This window comes from Alosa alosa, chromosome 9 (genome assembly GCF_017589495.1).
Source record: "Alosa alosa isolate M-15738 ecotype Scorff River chromosome 9, AALO_Geno_1.1, whole genome shotgun sequence".
Lineage (NCBI taxonomy): Eukaryota > Metazoa > Chordata > Actinopteri > Clupeiformes > Clupeidae > Alosa > Alosa alosa.
Window position 1 is genome coordinate 10,950,297 of NC_063197.1, and position 17,725 is coordinate 10,968,021.

The window sequence follows — 17,725 nt, forward strand, 5'->3', positions numbered from 1 at the left end:
TGTGAAATATTATATTATTATTATTAATTTAATGGAAGATGGAAACTAGTTTTTACTCTGAAACACTGAGACACTGTAACCTAGATACGTAGTTTCTTTTTTCTACACCCTCTGACTTCTATGATATGCATCTGTGTGTGTGTGTGTGTGTGTGTGTGTGTGTGTGTGTGTGCATATGCCTGTGTGTGTGTTTCAGAGACGTGCCCTGAGGACTGAGAAAGTGCGCAGCCGGACGTCATTTTCAGTGGGTGTGGTGCAGAACTCTCCGGAAACACGTGTCAACCGCTACATTAGCCGGCTGATTGAGGCCCGAGAGACGGACACACACACACACCTGCACTACGTCACACTCGCCTATAAGGACAAGAACAGAGAACAAGGAGTGAGTGTGTATGAACACACAGACACGTGCACACACACACACACACACACACACACACACACACACACACACACACACACATACACAAGCTATTCAAGAAACATATTGGCATATTCAAATTCATGTATAAGCTAAGCTTTTATGGCACATTTGAGTGACTTTGTGTCCTTTGAATCTCTTCAGTCCAAGTGTTACAGAAAGCCTTAGGCAGGGATCTCAGTGGAAATAATGAAGCGGCAGTGTAAAGTATAACGCAGCGCTCAGACCATAATACGTTTTGTCTCGTTCCTAAGTTACATGAATGGTCTGAGTTCTATTGCCTAAACTGACAATTGACGAGACTTGCGTTACAAAAATGTAACCAAGTTCAACGCTCAAATTGTTTGACGCTAGCGTAACACTGCCTCTTCAACTGTTCCGCTGCGGAACCATAGCAACCAATAGGACATCTGCTGCTTGCTGCTGGTCAATGAGATCCAGTGTGCCGTGCCGCTGTTTGTTACACCATGTGGTCAGACATCTAGATCTGTAGTGGGATGTGGTCATACATCTAGATGTACTGTATAGTGGGAAGGGACTGAAAGAGCAGTCACATCATGTCTGTGTAGGCTAGCAAGTGTCATGACAACTTGCAAAAATATGGTAGGATAATTCATACCGTGTATTAAATAATAAAATAAATAATCAGCATGTAATGTAAGTAAATGAGTAAATTCAACTCAACAGTATATTACAGTAAACGAGTGACTCTGATGAGGTCACCGAAGCTCATTGCTGCCTAACTATGAATGAATCTAACGCTCTTTAAAATAAGATGAATGAATCTAACGCTCTTTAAAATGGGATGAAATGAAATCTAAACAGGTATCTTTTGGCATCTAAAACTTATTCGAGAGTTGCACTGACTTTTACTGTGCATTTATTTAACTTCAGACATAAAGTTAAGTCTACAGTTGTGCAAGTTGTTTTGGTGTAGACCACCACTGCCATGCACTCGTTATCACGGAGCACAGTGAGTGTGATTGGAGGAGAGCGGCCACGTCTCTGCCTACCAACTGTTGTAACTGTTGGCATCATTAGTGAGTGCGGCGCCACAGTATGCCAGAGAAGACCCTAATTGTGCAAGTCCCATATTAGGTGCCCCATTAAGCATAGACCCCGCTGATGAGGAAGACATTGACCAGTCATCTCATTACTACCTAAGCACGCGGTGTGTGTGTGTGTGCCTCAGTGTGTGAGTGTGTGTGCATAAGTGTGGATGTGTGTGTGTGAGTATGTACTTTTGTGTGTGTGTGTGCGCGTAAGTGTGTGTGTGTGTACGTAAGTGTGTATGTGTGTGTGTGTGTGTGTGTGTGTGTGTGTGTGTGTGTGTGTGTGTGTGTGTGTGTGTGTGTGTGTGTGTGTGTGTGTGTGTGTAAGGCAAGCCTTTGATCAGCCATCTGACCCTGTAAAATAAATGAGAGTGGGGTGTATGAGCAGTGGTATGGCCTCCACCGTCCACACAGCGGCTGTCTGCTGCTACTGGGAGATCAAACTGAGCTTTGAGTTTTGTTGTCTTGTGCCAGCAGTAAGCTTCTGATATTATTTCTCTCTCTCTCTCTCTCTCTCTCTGTCTCACTCTCTCTTCCTCTCCCATTTCTACCCACCTCCTACCCTCATCTCTTTTTTTCGCTCTCAGTACCAGAAAGTGTGTGATGATCATTTCATCAGTGCCGTGGGCCTCTCTCTGGTCCTCTCCACTCTGTTTGGCCTCATCTACCTTCTCATTATCCCAGGGTACGCAAACACACACACACACACACACCTCAACATATACACACACATACTCCCTCACAAACACCCATACACTTACACACCCACATGCACATGCACATGCACATGCACATGCACACGCACACACGCACACACACACACACACACACACGCACACACACACACACACACACACACACACACACACACACCGCAGTCCTGATGTGTGAGATTGTGTGTTAACCTGTGGCTGCTCCCTCTGTGTGCAGGAGGCTGCTGGTTGTGGTGGTGCTGCTGGTTCTGAGTATCTGCTTCCACTCATCCTGCGTCATGTACCTCCACATCACACACATACAGGTAATACACACCAGCACGAGTGTGTGTGTGTGTTTGTGTATGTGAAAATGTAATGTCCGCAACACTGCTTTAAACTCCCATATTTACTGTAAAAAAGGAGGATAGGCAACGTTTCGACCCTGCTGGGTCTTCTTCAGGCAAAGGGCAACTGAAATATGTGCCTGAAGAAGACCCAGCAGGGTCGAAACATTGTCTATCCTCCTTTTTTACATTAAATATGGGAGTTTAAAACAGACATTTCATTTTTTCATTTGTCCTGAACCAGCCAGAAGGTGGGATGTGCACACAATTACTTTTTTGAACAATGTTTGTGTATGTGTCTGGGTGTGTGTGTGAGTGTGTGTGTGGATGGACTAATCAGTGTCCTGCCCATCCACACATACAGACACACACACATACACACACACACATACATACAGACACACACACACACACAAAACACACACATACAGACACACACACAAACACACACACACACACACACACACACACACACACACACACACACACACACACACACACACATTCACTCACTCACTTTGTAGCTCTCTTTGGTGATTCTCTCTCTCCCTCTTTTTATCTATCTGCCTTTTTTCTGGCTCTTTTACTCTCACTTTATGTCACTCGCTCCCCTGTCTTTCTCTCTCTCTCATTACTGTAAGCCATAAAAAGTTCGGCTCCCACACATAGCTCCATGTGGCTCTCCCACTCATTTGCTTTGTATTACAGTGATTTGCTGTAATATCAATACAGATCCCTTACAGTAACAGAAGACGCCGATGACTATGAAGAATGATGTACCTTCACTTCTCCCATAGTCACACCTAGATCTCCCCTTTCTCCCTCAATCATCTCTCACTCCTTTGTGTCACTTATTCTTTCTCTTTATTACTCTCTCTTTCTTTTTTCTTTGTCTCTTTCTTTCTCTCTCTCGCACTCGTTCTTTCTTTCTTTTTTTCTTTCTGTCTTTCTTTCTTTCTCTCTCTGTCTTTCTTTCTCTCTCTCTGTCTCTCTCTGTCGTATCTCTTTCTCTGGCTGTCCTAGTGTTCTCCAGGATGTCTTACTCTGCGCATTCGCACCGTTCTGTGTGTGTTTCTGGCGCTGCTTACCTTCTCCATGACGCAGAGCTGTGTGGTGAGTTAGCTGCTGTGTGTGGAGCTCAAACACATACATGGATGTGTGTGTGTGTGTGTGTGTGTGTGTGTTTGTGTATGTAGTACAGTACATGTGTGTCTCAGTACAGTATGAATGTGTTTGTCTGTATGTATGCTTTGTGTGTTATGTGTGTTTATGTGTGTGTTTTTGTTATACTGGATACATGTTTGAGTTTGTGTGTGTGTGTGTGTGTGTGTGTGTGTGTGTGTGTGTGTGTATGAGTGTATGTATGTATCTCTTTTGTCCTGTTTGTGTGTATGTGTGTTTGTGTGTGTGTGTATGTGTATCACCAGCCATGGGTTTCCACAGGCCACCAGTCTTCCTTGGTCGTGGGAAGCCAACTCCAACTCCAGTGCCTCTTTGGTGACGGTGGTGGTTGGGAACACCACACACATGTGCGGTGTGTGTGAGCGCATCCAGTACGCCCTGCTGTCGTGTGTGTGCGCGCCACTCAGTATCATGCTCTTCCTGCGTGTGTCGTCACTTCCCAAGATCCTCCTGATCTTGCTCCTTGGGACCCTCTACCTGGTCATCATGGAAACCAGCAGCTATCGACTGGCCATTGGGTGAGTCACCACAGAGGCTGACCAGCCAAACAGTGCTATCAGCTGTGATTAGAGGCCCTAATTTTATCACATCCACAAGTGTAAAGTCAGTCAATGACCAAAGTCTCTAGTGCATGATTCCTGCACACCATGTGGGTGCACTGAGCTGAGTCTCCCATTTTTGTACTTTGGATCTTGCTCATGACATTAAATCAGCAAATAGATTTTGACTAGTTATAAAATTAACTTTAGCCAGACTTAAGCACCTTGCCTGTCATGAATGAAGGCTCTGTAAATTATATTGATTTTGGTTAGAGAGAGCTGTCAATTTACCAGCCAGGGTTTTCTCTTGAATGGTTTTGTGTTTCAGTTCAATATCTATTACCTTCATTAATGTGTATGTGTGTGTGTGTTTATGTGTGTGTATGTGTGTGTGTGTGTGTGTGTGGGGGGGGGGGGGGGGGGGGGGTGGTTTTGCATGCACACAAATGGATCTGTGTGTGTGTGAATGGGGAATGTGCCTGTAGGGGTTTGCTGCAGGGCCGTGGCTTTGATGCTCTGCTGGCCATGCTGTTGTTTTTCGGAGCTCTGGCCCTCCACTGCCGACAGCTGGACCTTAAACTACGACTGGACTACCTCTGGGCTACACAGGTGCGTGTGTGCGTGCGTACGTGCATGTGTGCGTGTGTATGTGTGTTTGTGTGTTATGTGTGTGTGTGTGTGTTGTATGTATATGTTGTGTGTGTGTTATGTAGGTAAGCAGCTGACGATTTGAGTTACAAAGTACAGTGTGTGCTGCTGATGCACCATCCACTTACCAGTATATTTCTCTTCTTTGTTGCCCTCTGCTGGTGGGAAAATAGAGCTGCATCTGAGTAAACCTGAGAAAAGAGATACATTTTGTTTGCACCACTGACCTAATATGTGTGTGTGTGTGTGTGTGTGTGTGTGTGTGTGTAGCCTATAGGTGATGATACATGGGGCAACTTTTTGAGCAATGTTTCTTGGCAACCAGAAAACCAGTACCATTTATTTTGATTGGATGATCATGACGAGTTGCCTACTGGTGATTAAAGTTCTCCTGAAAAGAAGTTGTTGCCCAATATCAATGGGAACGTGCCAGAACCACAATAATGAGGAACATTGCCCAGCAACATTGCTCAAAAAGTTGCCCCATGTATCATCATCTTAAGTAGTTGTGGATGAGCACATGCTCATGTTCCTGTGCCTTGCATGTGCTTCTGTGTCTCTGTGTTTGTGCGTTTTAGGCGGAGGAGGAGAGGGATGACATGGAGAAGGTGAAGCTGGACAACAAGAGGATCCTGTTCAACCTATTACCTGCTCACGTCGCCCAGCACTTCCTGCTCTCCAACCCCCGGAACATGGTCAGTCACCACGGCAACCGCCTGCTACACCCACTCAGAGCACAGACCTCTAACATGTTGGCTCTAAACAGCATCCTCCTCCCTTTCCACCCTTCTTTCTATCTCTCTCTCTCTATCTTTCTCTGTCTCTCTCTCTCCACCCTTCTCTCCCTCTCTCTCTCCCTCTGTCTCTGTGGCAGTAACAGCGACACCCGGCTCTGTAATACAAAGAAGCAAAACAATGGCTCTGCTGAAACGCTATGCCAAGAACATTATCTCTGTGTTCATCAATCCATCTAACAGTAATCAAACCCATATTACAGCTGCTACTGTTCAACCTTCATATCATCTAGTCACTTGTGCACATCATAAATAGAATTTCTCATTACTTTGAACAAACAGAATGCTTTCACACATCCATGCAACTGCTTGTGTGCAATTACCTGCTGTTTTTTTGCTAATGGTATGTCTGTCAAAATGCATTATACAGGTTTTCTGTTGAATAGCACCCCCCCACACACACACACACACCATGATATTTAGGCATTAGTTCATTTCTTGAGTTATAACATGCAAAAGTGTTGAACTAGCTGTCAGATGCAATATGTCAAGTATATGTGTTTGCCATCTCTATTACACATTTTTTGGAAAGAACTGTTTTACTGTAAAAAGTGCGGTGAATATCATGATCTGGTAAAAAACTGCACTACAAACAGTAAAAATGAATCCTGTGTGCTCTCCTACAGTCTCCCACATGACATGCTGTAATGTGTAACTTTGTACTATTGAAATTGATATGCCAAACAGAACACTGCAGCATTTTGCATTTCCGTGAGAAAATACCTACCTAGTAAACTGTTATATTGACAACATGGGTATTTTGAGTATGTTGCTCATAACAGTGACACTTTTCATTCTGGTGGCACCAACATGTTGATTGGCATTTAATTGCTTTTGAGACATAAACTAAGCATTTTGTTACACTGTGTGGTGCAGTTTTCACAAATCGTTTTGAGATCTATTACATTACATTACATTACATTACATTACATTACATTTGGCTGACACAGTTTTAACCAAAGCGACTAACAACATGGTAAACAGTTTAAATTTTAAAGCAATTTGTCAACAATTTTTGGACAATTTAAAAACGGTAGAGTACAGTAAGAATAAGTGCATCAGTGAGTGCTGTTACACATTCTGTTGTGCAAACAGTAATGATTATTCGAGAAATGCGCCAAACAACTGAGAATGTCATTAGTTTAATTTTATTTTGGTACGTAGCATGTCTACTCTTATAGCATTGAAGTTCACTAGATTACAGAAACCATGTTCTGTCCTTGCATCACAGCAGAAATAGGAAATTGATAACACTATTGTACTCTACTTATAAACACTATCGATCCCATTGCTACCTCCAATCAATGGTGAAAAAATGCCCTGCATTTTGCTGGTGTACATCCTGTTACGGTAACGGACGCTACTTCTGTCGCCTCTTATGCTTGCACCAGCACTCCATTTCCAAGGCGCTGAATGCTTGACACCGTGTAGTGCCACAGGTTTTCCTGTTCTTGTGTTTTCCCCCAGGAAACGATGTCATCAAACATCCTGGAACCAGCGCACCAGGAAATGGACTTCCTCTGCCAAGTGTGGGATTGTTTAGTAAATACTGGGAAGGGGAAGACTTGTCTGTCCGGCCTGAAACACACACACAGACGTGCACACAGACACACACACACACACACACACACACACACACACACACACAAACACAAACACACACCCACAGACTTATACGGTTACAGTTGCTGCAGAATTCCTGCATTTGACACCAACTTAACGCTAATAGCGTGTTCTGTGACTTTAAGACGCACACAACCCACAACATTTGAGAAAATTAAATTCCCATCAGCCTTCTCAGTCTCCATATCAGTGTGAAGGGGAAGGCACACACACACACACACACACACACACACACACACACACACACACACATTCACAAACACACACACACACACACACACACACACACACACACACATTCACAAACAAACACACACATAGGGATACAGTTGCTGCAACATTCCTGCATTTGGCAACAACTGTACATGACACTAATAGCCTGTCTTGCGACATTTACACGCACACAACCCACAACATCTGAGAAAACTAAACATTCCCATCAGTCTCCTTACACACACATACAAACACACACACACACACACACACACACACACACACACACACACACACACACACACACACACACACATTCCAGGGGCGTAGCCAGAAATTAATTGATGGTGTGCCCGTGAGATATTAGGTGGCCTCAACCCAGTAAAGGCGAGGGGTGCAGAGACTTGACAGGTGGGATGCAAATGACCTGGAAATGTAGACGCTATACTGGTGTGTGTGTGTGTGTGTGTGTACATGTAGATTCTATACTGGTGTGTGTGTGCGTGTGTAAATGTAGACGCTATACTGGTATGTGTGTATATGTGTGTGTGTGTGTGTGTGTGTGTGTAAATGTAGACACTATACTGGTGTGTGTGTGTGTGTGTGTGTAAATGTAGACCAGGGGTGGGCAAACTGCGGCCCGCGGCCCGGATCCGGCCCGCCAAGCACTTTCATCCGGCCCGCCGAGCATTTCATTTGGTTATCAGGCTGCTCGCTATTTTTTTCCTGCGATAGAGACGACGTTGGTTAGCTTTACTGCAAACTGCTTTTCACTCTCCTTAGAGAACATTATGTCAATGTCAAAACATCATGTTAAATAGAGATAACATCATGTTAAAGTTAACTCTTAGTTATCTCCTTTGCAGCAGATCTAACGTGAACATGATGCGATCCATTTAATTGGGAACGCGTCTGCACTCACGAGAGGGAGAGAGCCGCAGGTTCCAGCTGGCTTGTCATTGTTGATAATTGATATCTCCTTCTTATAAGAAAGTTTTAAAAGGAAATCATGAAGGCAACAGTAGTTCCCACTACTGACCATTTAAAAACTGTGAGAGGGCCCAGCCGTAGGTACAGCACTAGCCATAGCGGAGCAGGCAGAAGATCATAGAGAAATAAATGTGAATTAAAGCGACAGTGCACAATTTATACATTTGTTAAACAGCATAAAATTAGCAGCATTTTTAAGCAATTCATATTTTAAAACAAATACGTTTCATGCTAAATTATAGGCTATAAAAAATGTATTTTTTATGTGTGTGTCGTGGGGGGGTTGTTTTACGGCCCGCCGGCCAGTTTTCAAAACCCAATGTGGCCCTTGAGCCAAAACGTTTGCCCACCCCTGATGTAGACGCTATACTGGTGTGTGTGTGTGTGTTTGTGTGTGTTTGGAAATGTAGACACTATACTGTAAAATATCCTTTGGACAGACATCAAGAACCTCCATCAGTGAGGAACAGGAGTAACCAGCACTTACTTTCCTCTTAATTTGCTGTGCAAACAGTCATTTCAGGGTCTCTGATGGCAAGTCCATAATGTGTGATGGCTGCATTTTGACAGGTGCAATCAATGTGAGGCTACAGTGCAAGATGGCGGGGCTTTGATTTAAACATGGAAACAATTTCATCATCATAGCTTGTTTGGATAAGCTATTATGGTTGGTTTGGCAGGTTAGAATGATGACGAAGTAATGGGAAGCATGAAAGTATATTAGATGAAATTGTTTTTTAGGTGTGCCATTCTGACGATTAGGTGTCCCAGGCACACACACACACACACACACATACTCAAACACTCTCTCTCTCTCACACACACACACACACACTCACACACACACACACACACATACTCAAACACTCTCTCTCTCTCACACACACACACACACACACACACATACTCAAACACAGCTGGACCCTGTACAGATTTAAAGAAGGTTACTTGTACTGTGACTTTGTTCAGTGGAAATGCGTGCTCTGAAGGCTCTTAAAAGCACTGGGAAGAATAATTTGAGGGGGTGCCTTGCAATTTGCAATGCAGGCAGTCAAATAAACTTGTGATACTGTTGAATGAGGCACACATAGACTTGACTGTTTATCCTTATAGATATTGAGAAGATAAAACTATTGGCAGCATGCATGGTGGCAGAGGGTCTCGACTCATACCCTGACCATAAGCTCACAGGTGTGTGTGTGTGTGTGTGTGTGTGTGTGTGTGTGTGTGTGTGTGTGTGTGTGTGTGTGTGTGTGTGTGTGATCACAGGACCTGTACTACCAGTCTTATGCCCAGGTCGGGGTGCTGTTTGCCTCCATCCCCAACTTCAATGACTTCTACATGGAGCTGGATGGCAACAACATGGGTGTGGAGTGCCTACGCCTCCTTAATGAAATCATCGCTGACTTCGATGAGGTCAGGCTGTCCGTCACTCCGTCTCTCTCATCCCTCTCTCTCTCTCTCATCCCTCTCTCTCTCTCTCTCTCATCCCTCTCTGTCTCTCTCATCCCTCTCTCTCTCTCTCTCATCCCTCTCTCTCTCTCATCCCTCTCTGTCTCACTCATTCCTCCCTCTTTCTTTCCTCCGTCTCTCATGCCTTGCTCCTTCCCTCTCATCCCTCCTTCCATCTCTCTCATCCCTCACTCTGTCTCTCATCCCTCTCTCCATCTCTCTTATTCTTCCCTCTATCTCTCTCATCCCTCCTTCCATCTCTCTTATCCCTCTCTGTCTCTCTCTCATCCCTCAATCTCTCTCTCATCCCTCCATCACACCCCTACTTTTGTTGCCCCAAAATATCTCGTAGTTCCACGATCACTGCTGCAGTTCTGTATGTGAAAGCCCCTCTGCATTTGTGCCATGCATGTTGGCAAACCCATTCCTTAATTGATCTTTTGCTTGTTTTTCAGACGTGCCTGCCTACCTGCTTCTTTCTTCTTCCTTTCATTTCTTGTTTTTGCTCTCTCCATCACTTACTTGGTCTCTGTCTCTCCTCAGCTGATGGACAAAGAGTGCTACAGGGACATAGAGAAAATAAAGACCATCGGCAGCACATACATGGCAGCTGTTGGGCTGGTCCCCACCACAGACTCACAGGTGTGTCTGTATGTGTGTGTGTGTGTGTGTGTGTGTGTGTGTGTGTGTGTGTGTGTGTGTGTTGTGTTGATTTTGTTATAGTGCTAAAACGCCTGTGGCTGAAGTCAGATCACCACATATTTGAACACAGTATTCACTGCCTTCCCTTTGTCCAAATCATTCATCACCAGATGAAGTCTTCTTTCCCTCTCCACCCTCTATCTCCCTAGACACACACACTCAAACACTGACACATGCACAAAACACACACACACACACACACACACACACACACATACACATGCACACACACACACACACACACACACACACACACACACACTGCTTTTCATCTGTGTTACTCATTCAGTAATTGAATGCTGGGAGTAATTGCTCAGTGGTAAAGTGCTGTGATGCGTGCGTTGACTGGCAGGTGAAGAAAAGCATCTCAGATCATCTGTGTATGGTGGCTGACTTCACCATGGAGATGTTTGATGTGCTGGAGGCCATAAACTACCAGTCCTACAATGAGTTTGTTCTTCGAGTAGGTCAGTATGTGAAAAGCCTTTGTACCTGTGTGCATGCTATCTCTGTGTGTGTGTGTGTGTGTGTGTGTGTGTGTGTGTGTGTGTGTGTGTGTGTGTGTGTGTGTGTGTGTGTGTGTATGTATGTGTGTGCAAATTGCTGTTGACATTGACCAAGGCTAGGGGTTGGAGGTATTACAGTAACAAGGTTAGGTCAAGGTGCAGCGAGTAAGGCAAGAAAATCCTAAATTCAAAGAGGTCGGACTAACACACAAACAGACGACTTAGTGATTTGCCTGTAAAGCACCAATGCAGCACACTGTGCACTGATCAAAGCTAGCTATTTTAGAAGGTGCTGTATGTTGTTGATGGCATATTTGCCAGTGCCACATGAGGGGGTCAACAACCTCTGTAGTGAACAGTTTTGTTTCATTCTTGCTCAGTCACTGTTATGTCAATGTGTGTCATGACTCCAAGTTTAAGTGCACAGCAGTCTAATGTACTCACAACAATTACAGCACGGTCTGAGAAAGCAGAAGAAAACATATTCATTATTTTCCTCTGAGCTGCTGCTGGAGTTAGCTAAGTACTGTATGTATGGAGACTCAAGCATATCACTTAGTACCTCAAACAGCATCTCATGTGCTAATTTCCTTGTTCAAGGAAGTCTTTTGTAGCTCATGGAAAGGATTGTATGAAGACTAAATGATTGAACAACTAGATATTTTATGGTTCTGTTTATTTATGTTTATGGTTCTTAGACGTGTTTGTCCAAAGCAACTTAAAACAATAAAAAATAAATAGCATTTTCACATTCTACATTACATTATCATTCAGATGAATAGTTTAAAGCAACCCTGATGCTGGAGAGCAGCGTGTGATGGATAACCTTTAACTGCTAATGCTCATCACAGACTTACACTGCTGGCCCTGAGCAGCAGGACTGCACAAGTAACCTTCACAATGTGTTCTACAAGACGTTTTTGCATTCTTATTCATGATGAATAATGATGAAATGATTGAAGGATTAGTTGATGAAACTATCCATGCTTCCAGGGATTAATGTTGGGCCAGTCGTTGCCGGGGTGATTGGGGCTAGGCGTCCCCAGTATGACATCTGGGGAAACACAGTGAATGTGGCCAGCCGAATGGACACCACAGGACTACCGGGCAAAGTACAGGTAGCTCTCACTTTCTCTCTCACACACACACACACACACACACACACACACACACACACACACATCAACTGTTGTGACATCATGCATAATAGTGCACTGCAGATGACTCACACAAAGACTCTTTATAAGACCCTCTCATAAAGATTCTTTAGTACATTGTCATATACAGAGACATTATTTCATATACACTAAGACCTGTCACATTAACCGGGGTAAATATGAATATGCTTTATTATTTCTCTGTTTAGCCCATTTGTCCACATTAAAACGCCATATTCTGACACCAAAAATTACACTTTTTGAAAAAGCCCTCTAAGGTGCATGTATTTAAAAACTTGCTTTATAGTGTGTACAGTGAAAACATAGATTTTCATACGATCGTACCATTATGTGTAGTTTCCATAATACTGTTCAAATTGAGTGATTTTCATACAATGACGTGTAGTTTACATAATACTGTTCAAATTGAGTGATTTTCATACGATCATCCTATGATGTGTAGTTTCCATAATACTGTTCAAATTGAGACACCAACAACAACAAACACTTGTATGGCGTTTCGTTCTAGTGTGGATGCAAAACAATAATGTGATTTCACCTCAAGTGCATTTTTTGTATACCCAGCTTAATGTGGACAGGGCCTTATACATACACATTATACACAAAGACATTCTATATTACACAATCAAAGACAGAAACACATCTTTCTGTCTTTTTTTCTTCTCAAACTTAATTTCCTCCAGTCCTCGGCGCTGTTTCTGTTTTTCTCTTAGGCCTACAGTAAAAGTACACTATGCAGGTTTAGGTATTTTTGGCGAGTGTAGAGCTCCCTCGAGAGTCGGATGTATTTATATGTTAATCTGCTGTTGTAAATAGCAAACTTCTCGCGACTTATCCCCCCTGTACACAATGCAAATGCTTTTATTGTGGTGGTGAAGGATTAACAACAGGCAAAAACTATCTCCAAAAAGCTATATCTACTGACAAAGTAATGTTTCACGATTCTCGCGAGGTTTGGCGGGGTGCTGCTCTTGGAAGTTGCATGGCTGGTTTTCTCGGTAGGGACTCGCTACGTCTATCTATGCTGTATAGCTATGCTATGTGAACGATTTGTTTACCATCAAATTGGCTTCATAAAGGTGAAAATCTTGCATAGTGTGCCTTTAAGCAAACAAAAATGTGGATGTCTAACGTCAGTGACATGATGCTGATGACCTTTGATTGGCAGGTGACGGAGGATGTGTTTCGGCTGCTGCGGGGTCACTACGAGTTCATGTGCCGGGGCAAAGTCACAGTGAAGGGCAAAGGAGAAATGCTCACCTACTTCCTGGAGGGGCGGGCTCAGAGCTGCAGGAGCAGAGCCAAGCCTCGTTCCCACGGCGACGAGCACAGCCCCAGTCCATGCGTGCGGACGGCCAGCAGCTTCTCGCTGAGGACACACACTAACACACACGCACTGGCCGGTGGTGGTTGCACAGCCACCCCCAACAGTGCCATCCTCTACCTGCCCTCTGCCGCCGTCCCGGTGACGATGGAGGTTTGACTGACACAAAGACTGGTCTCCATGGCGACAGATGTGGAGTATCCGTTCTCCTTCTCTGAGATGAGAATGAGGACAGGACAGAGCTGATACGGAGCCACAGAGAGAGGGGAAGAAGGGAAGGCCATGAATCGTTAGACGTGTGTGTTGGTGTGGTGTTGTGCTGTGCATGCATATTTGCATGCCTTTGTCCAAGCAACACTTGAATCTTCCGTATTGATTTTGCTGTGGTGACTGTCAATCCAAGCAGGTGTAACATATCAATCAAACTGAACTGCTGTATTTTGTGTGTGTGTGTGTGTGTGTGTGTGTGTGTGTGTGTGTGTGTGTGTGTGTGTGTGTGTGTGTGTGTGTGTGTGTGTGTGTGTGTGTGTGTGTGCGCATGCACAAGTGTAAGTGGGTGTATGTGTATGAAGTCCTTCTGTTCTAAAGAAGCAGCACAATTGTGTAATTCTAGCTAACCATCCCCAGTGTTGATACCTTTTCAAACTTCAGCATATCTGAATATGACCTTTGATCATTATGGATTTGTGTTGAATATGACCTTTGATAACTATGGATTTGTGTTGAATATGCATGAATGGCTTCATGTGCATGGAGGTCTGAAGACTGAGCTGCATTTGTTATGTGGGCAGATTACAGTAGAATTCAGTGGAGTGTACTTTGTGAGTATTGCTATTGAAGAAGCTCATCGGCCTTCAGACAGATACGTTTGGGAATCAGAGAGTAGAGACCCGGAGGAGCAAATGACCAACAACGTTAAAGGAGAATTCCGCCGACTTTTCACATAGATCTCTGTTTCTCGAGGTCACCGAGTACTGTCGAAATGAAAACAATCGGTTCTACCTATAACTCGAGGTTGCTGCAGCCAACAGCTAGAGCTGCCAGACAGCTACAGTGCTACACTCTGGGGGAATGTTCATGAGCCCTCATGTTTTTTTCCTTTACGGACAGTACTCAGTGACCTTGAGAACTATGTGAAAAACTGCCGGAATTCTCCTTTAATCCACGCACACCAACAGCCATTCCCTTCCATGAAGACCCCCTCTCCCCCAACACACACTCACACCCACACACAGCAGTGAACAATGAAAGATATTAAAAAGATATGAATGTTTTTATGTGTTCCGAGGAGGCACTATGTAGTTTTTGATGCCAAAAGTGAAAAGGTTTCTAGATGTTCAGTTATGACATGCATGATATGAACAGGAAAATATCAAATTTTCCAGTAGGCTATTTCTGTTTTTTATTATTCTATATGCTTTCTTTCAGGTGTTTCATTATTATTTAGTCAAAGGCAAGTGTAGCATGCTTGTAATACCGTTAAATGCTTCAAAGACACAGACAGTATTGCATGTTCAGGGAACACAAAAGCACTGTGCATACACTGTGGTTAATATATGTGTATTTTTGACAACAAAAACTACATATGGCATCTTTAAGAAAGTCTAATGTCCCTTAGAGCTGCTGTAATGCATGTCACTAGATCAATCATTTCTGACAGTTAATAAAGCAACCTGCCATCGGTCAATTGGCAAAACAATAACATACCTCATCACCTTAGTAAAGTCAGGCTTCACCCATCGGATTAAACAAGCAAGATGTTCATCGAATTTTCTCTAATAGGTTTAACATTTCAGAGTATTGCACCCAGGATGACACCGTTAATGGTAGTATTAGCATAGATGTTGACCAATGCTTAGGCTTTGTCCAGAGCACTAAAAAGACTGATTACATTCCAGGTCAGAACTTATTTGACTCTACTACAAACTTTATAACTCTCACATGATGTGTCATTTAAATTGGTATATTAACAAATATACCAATTTAAAGTGGTATATTAACAAATTGCCAAGATTAAGCGTAGGGTTTTTAAGTGGATCTTATTGGTAACAAAGTATATTTTTGTCAGTAAAAGTCATCAACAATATTTATACCACTCTGCTCTCAAACTTGTTAATGTTGTGTGTGTGCCTGTGTGTGTGTGTGTGTGTGAGAGAGAGAGCAAAAGAGAGAGACAGTGAGTTTATGTGAGTGGGTGTGTACGAATGATGTGTTTGTATCTGTATCGGTTTTGCAATCTTAACACTCGTCGTCACTGTTACAGTAATGTTTATGTACAGTAGTGTTTATGTATGGGTGTGTGCGTGTGTGTGTCTGTGCATGTTTGGCTTTGACGCAGTCACCCAGCGGGACGAAACATTCTCTGCACGCTTCCTGTCGACCTTTGACCCAGGAGAGAGATGAAGGCTTCCTGTTGGCCTTGAATGTAAACTCTACAAAAAACCCTCTGTTTTGAAATCCCCTTATGAACACATACAAAAACACACACACACACATACTTTCACACACATTTGTGTCTGACATAGTGACGCTATCGTCTCATATTTATATAAACTGACATTAAAAGTTAAACCAACAGATTTAAACAAACACATTTTCCCGTCAAGTAAACTGAGAGCTGACCTTCACAGTTTGTATGTGTGTGTGCGTGGGTGTGTGTGTGTTTGTGTGCGTTGAGTGTGTGTGTCTGTGTGTATGGCGTATTCCTGTCAACACAACTTAACGCATGTCACTCATCACTCATTTCTTAACCCTCACATAAAAACACTTAAAAATAACAGTGTGCCCAATTAAAAAATGGTGTCAACATACTGCAAGTAACTTCTGTAGTTTTTTATGAACTTAAAAAATCTTAACGAAAATACAGAAATATAATTATGGAGTGACATCACAAAAACATCTCTAAAGTGAACTCTCTGACATTGAATCTTTTTAGTGCAGAGCCTCTGAATTAATATAGCACTTTTATACTATATAAACCATTCACAACAGCAAGGAGGCATTCTTGCAAGAGTATCTGATAAAAAAAAAAAAAAAAAAAACATTGCTCTCATGAGTGACTGCTACGTGATTGGCCGTGGCGACTGACTGACTGGTCATATTGGTTGATCCCATGTTTCTTTTTTTCTGGAATGTGGCTATTCAATAATTAAACTCATGGAGTCATTTCCTGCATTACCATGGTGACTGTTTTGGTGGTGACCTCGGCCTGCATACGTGTGTTCTTGAGTATGTGTGTGTGTGTGTGTATGTGTGTGTGTGTGTGTGTGTGTGTGTGTGTGTATGTATGACTTGAATAACATTTGCAATCATCGAGGGCATTGACCTAGGTACAAAGCTTACGTAATAGACCTAATGCACAAAAACAACACACACGCAGTCATTATCCTCCACATACACACCACACATACACACAGGCACCCCCCCACACACACACATACGGAGACTGAGAAAAATAAGCTGATGAAAACAACTGCTGTCCTTAAGTAGCTCTCATGACCGAGAGTCATTAAAGACTTCAAAACACAGTTATGTCAAAACAGGTCATGGTGTGTGTGTGTGTGTGTGTGCATACATGTTGATTTGACTCTGTGCAAATCAACATGTTCGACTCTGTTGCTGATTCTGTGCTTTTTGTGTCATAGCAAATCTATGACGTGCAAATGTACTCTGCATTGAGTTCATTTGACTCTCATTTGAATGAACAATTTCATTTGAATGTGTGTGTGTGTGTGTGTGTGTGTGTGTGTGTGTGTGTTTTGAATGCTGTATGTGTTTTTATCGTGTGTTTGTGTAAGGTGATTCTAGAAGGCACGTCCGCCTCTTTGATTCCTCTGACTCTCATTTCCACCCCTCATCCTGAAATCCCGGAATTTACTGGGAAGAGGGTGTGTGTGTGTGTGTGTGTGTGTGTGTGTGTGTGTGTGTATGTGTGTGTGTGTGTGTGTGTGTGGGGGGGGGTGAACTTGAAAGCCACAACAGTAAGGTGAAGGCCACATTACTCACAGTTCAAATGCAACTTTATCTGTAGCAGGGAGGCCAACACTCATTTTACTCATTGTG

General features: G+C 43.2%; 1 protein-coding gene across 4 annotated transcripts in view; it reads left to right on the forward strand.

Annotated features, from left to right (window-relative positions):
* The window catches only part of LOC125300835 (adenylate cyclase type 1-like), a 28,051-nt gene extending 12,302 nt beyond the window's left edge, over nucleotides 1-15,749 (forward strand). Inside the window, exons 9-20 of one of the 4 annotated variants that reach the window (XM_048252971.1) lie at nucleotides 197-382; nucleotides 2,061-2,158; nucleotides 2,404-2,491; nucleotides 3,536-3,625; nucleotides 3,956-4,212; nucleotides 4,719-4,842; nucleotides 5,460-5,576; nucleotides 9,771-9,917; nucleotides 10,497-10,595; nucleotides 11,008-11,122; nucleotides 12,155-12,279; nucleotides 13,508-15,749. In XM_048252971.1, the coding sequence (XP_048108928.1) occupies nucleotides 197-382; nucleotides 2,061-2,158; nucleotides 2,404-2,491; nucleotides 3,536-3,625; nucleotides 3,956-4,212; nucleotides 4,719-4,842; nucleotides 5,460-5,576; nucleotides 9,771-9,917; nucleotides 10,497-10,595; nucleotides 11,008-11,122; nucleotides 12,155-12,279; nucleotides 13,508-13,822 (1,761 nt within the window). In that variant the 3' untranslated portion in view covers nucleotides 13,823-15,749. Of the gene's footprint in view, nucleotides 1-196; nucleotides 383-2,060; nucleotides 2,159-2,403; nucleotides 2,492-3,535; nucleotides 3,626-3,939; nucleotides 4,213-4,718; nucleotides 4,843-5,459; nucleotides 5,577-5,755; nucleotides 8,028-9,770; nucleotides 9,918-10,496; nucleotides 10,596-11,007; nucleotides 11,123-12,154; nucleotides 12,280-13,507 lie in introns of those variants that run through there. The other 3 variants (XM_048252972.1, XM_048252973.1, XM_048252974.1) reach the window with 3 other exon arrangements.
* Nucleotides 15,750-17,725: the final 1,976 nt, after the last annotated feature.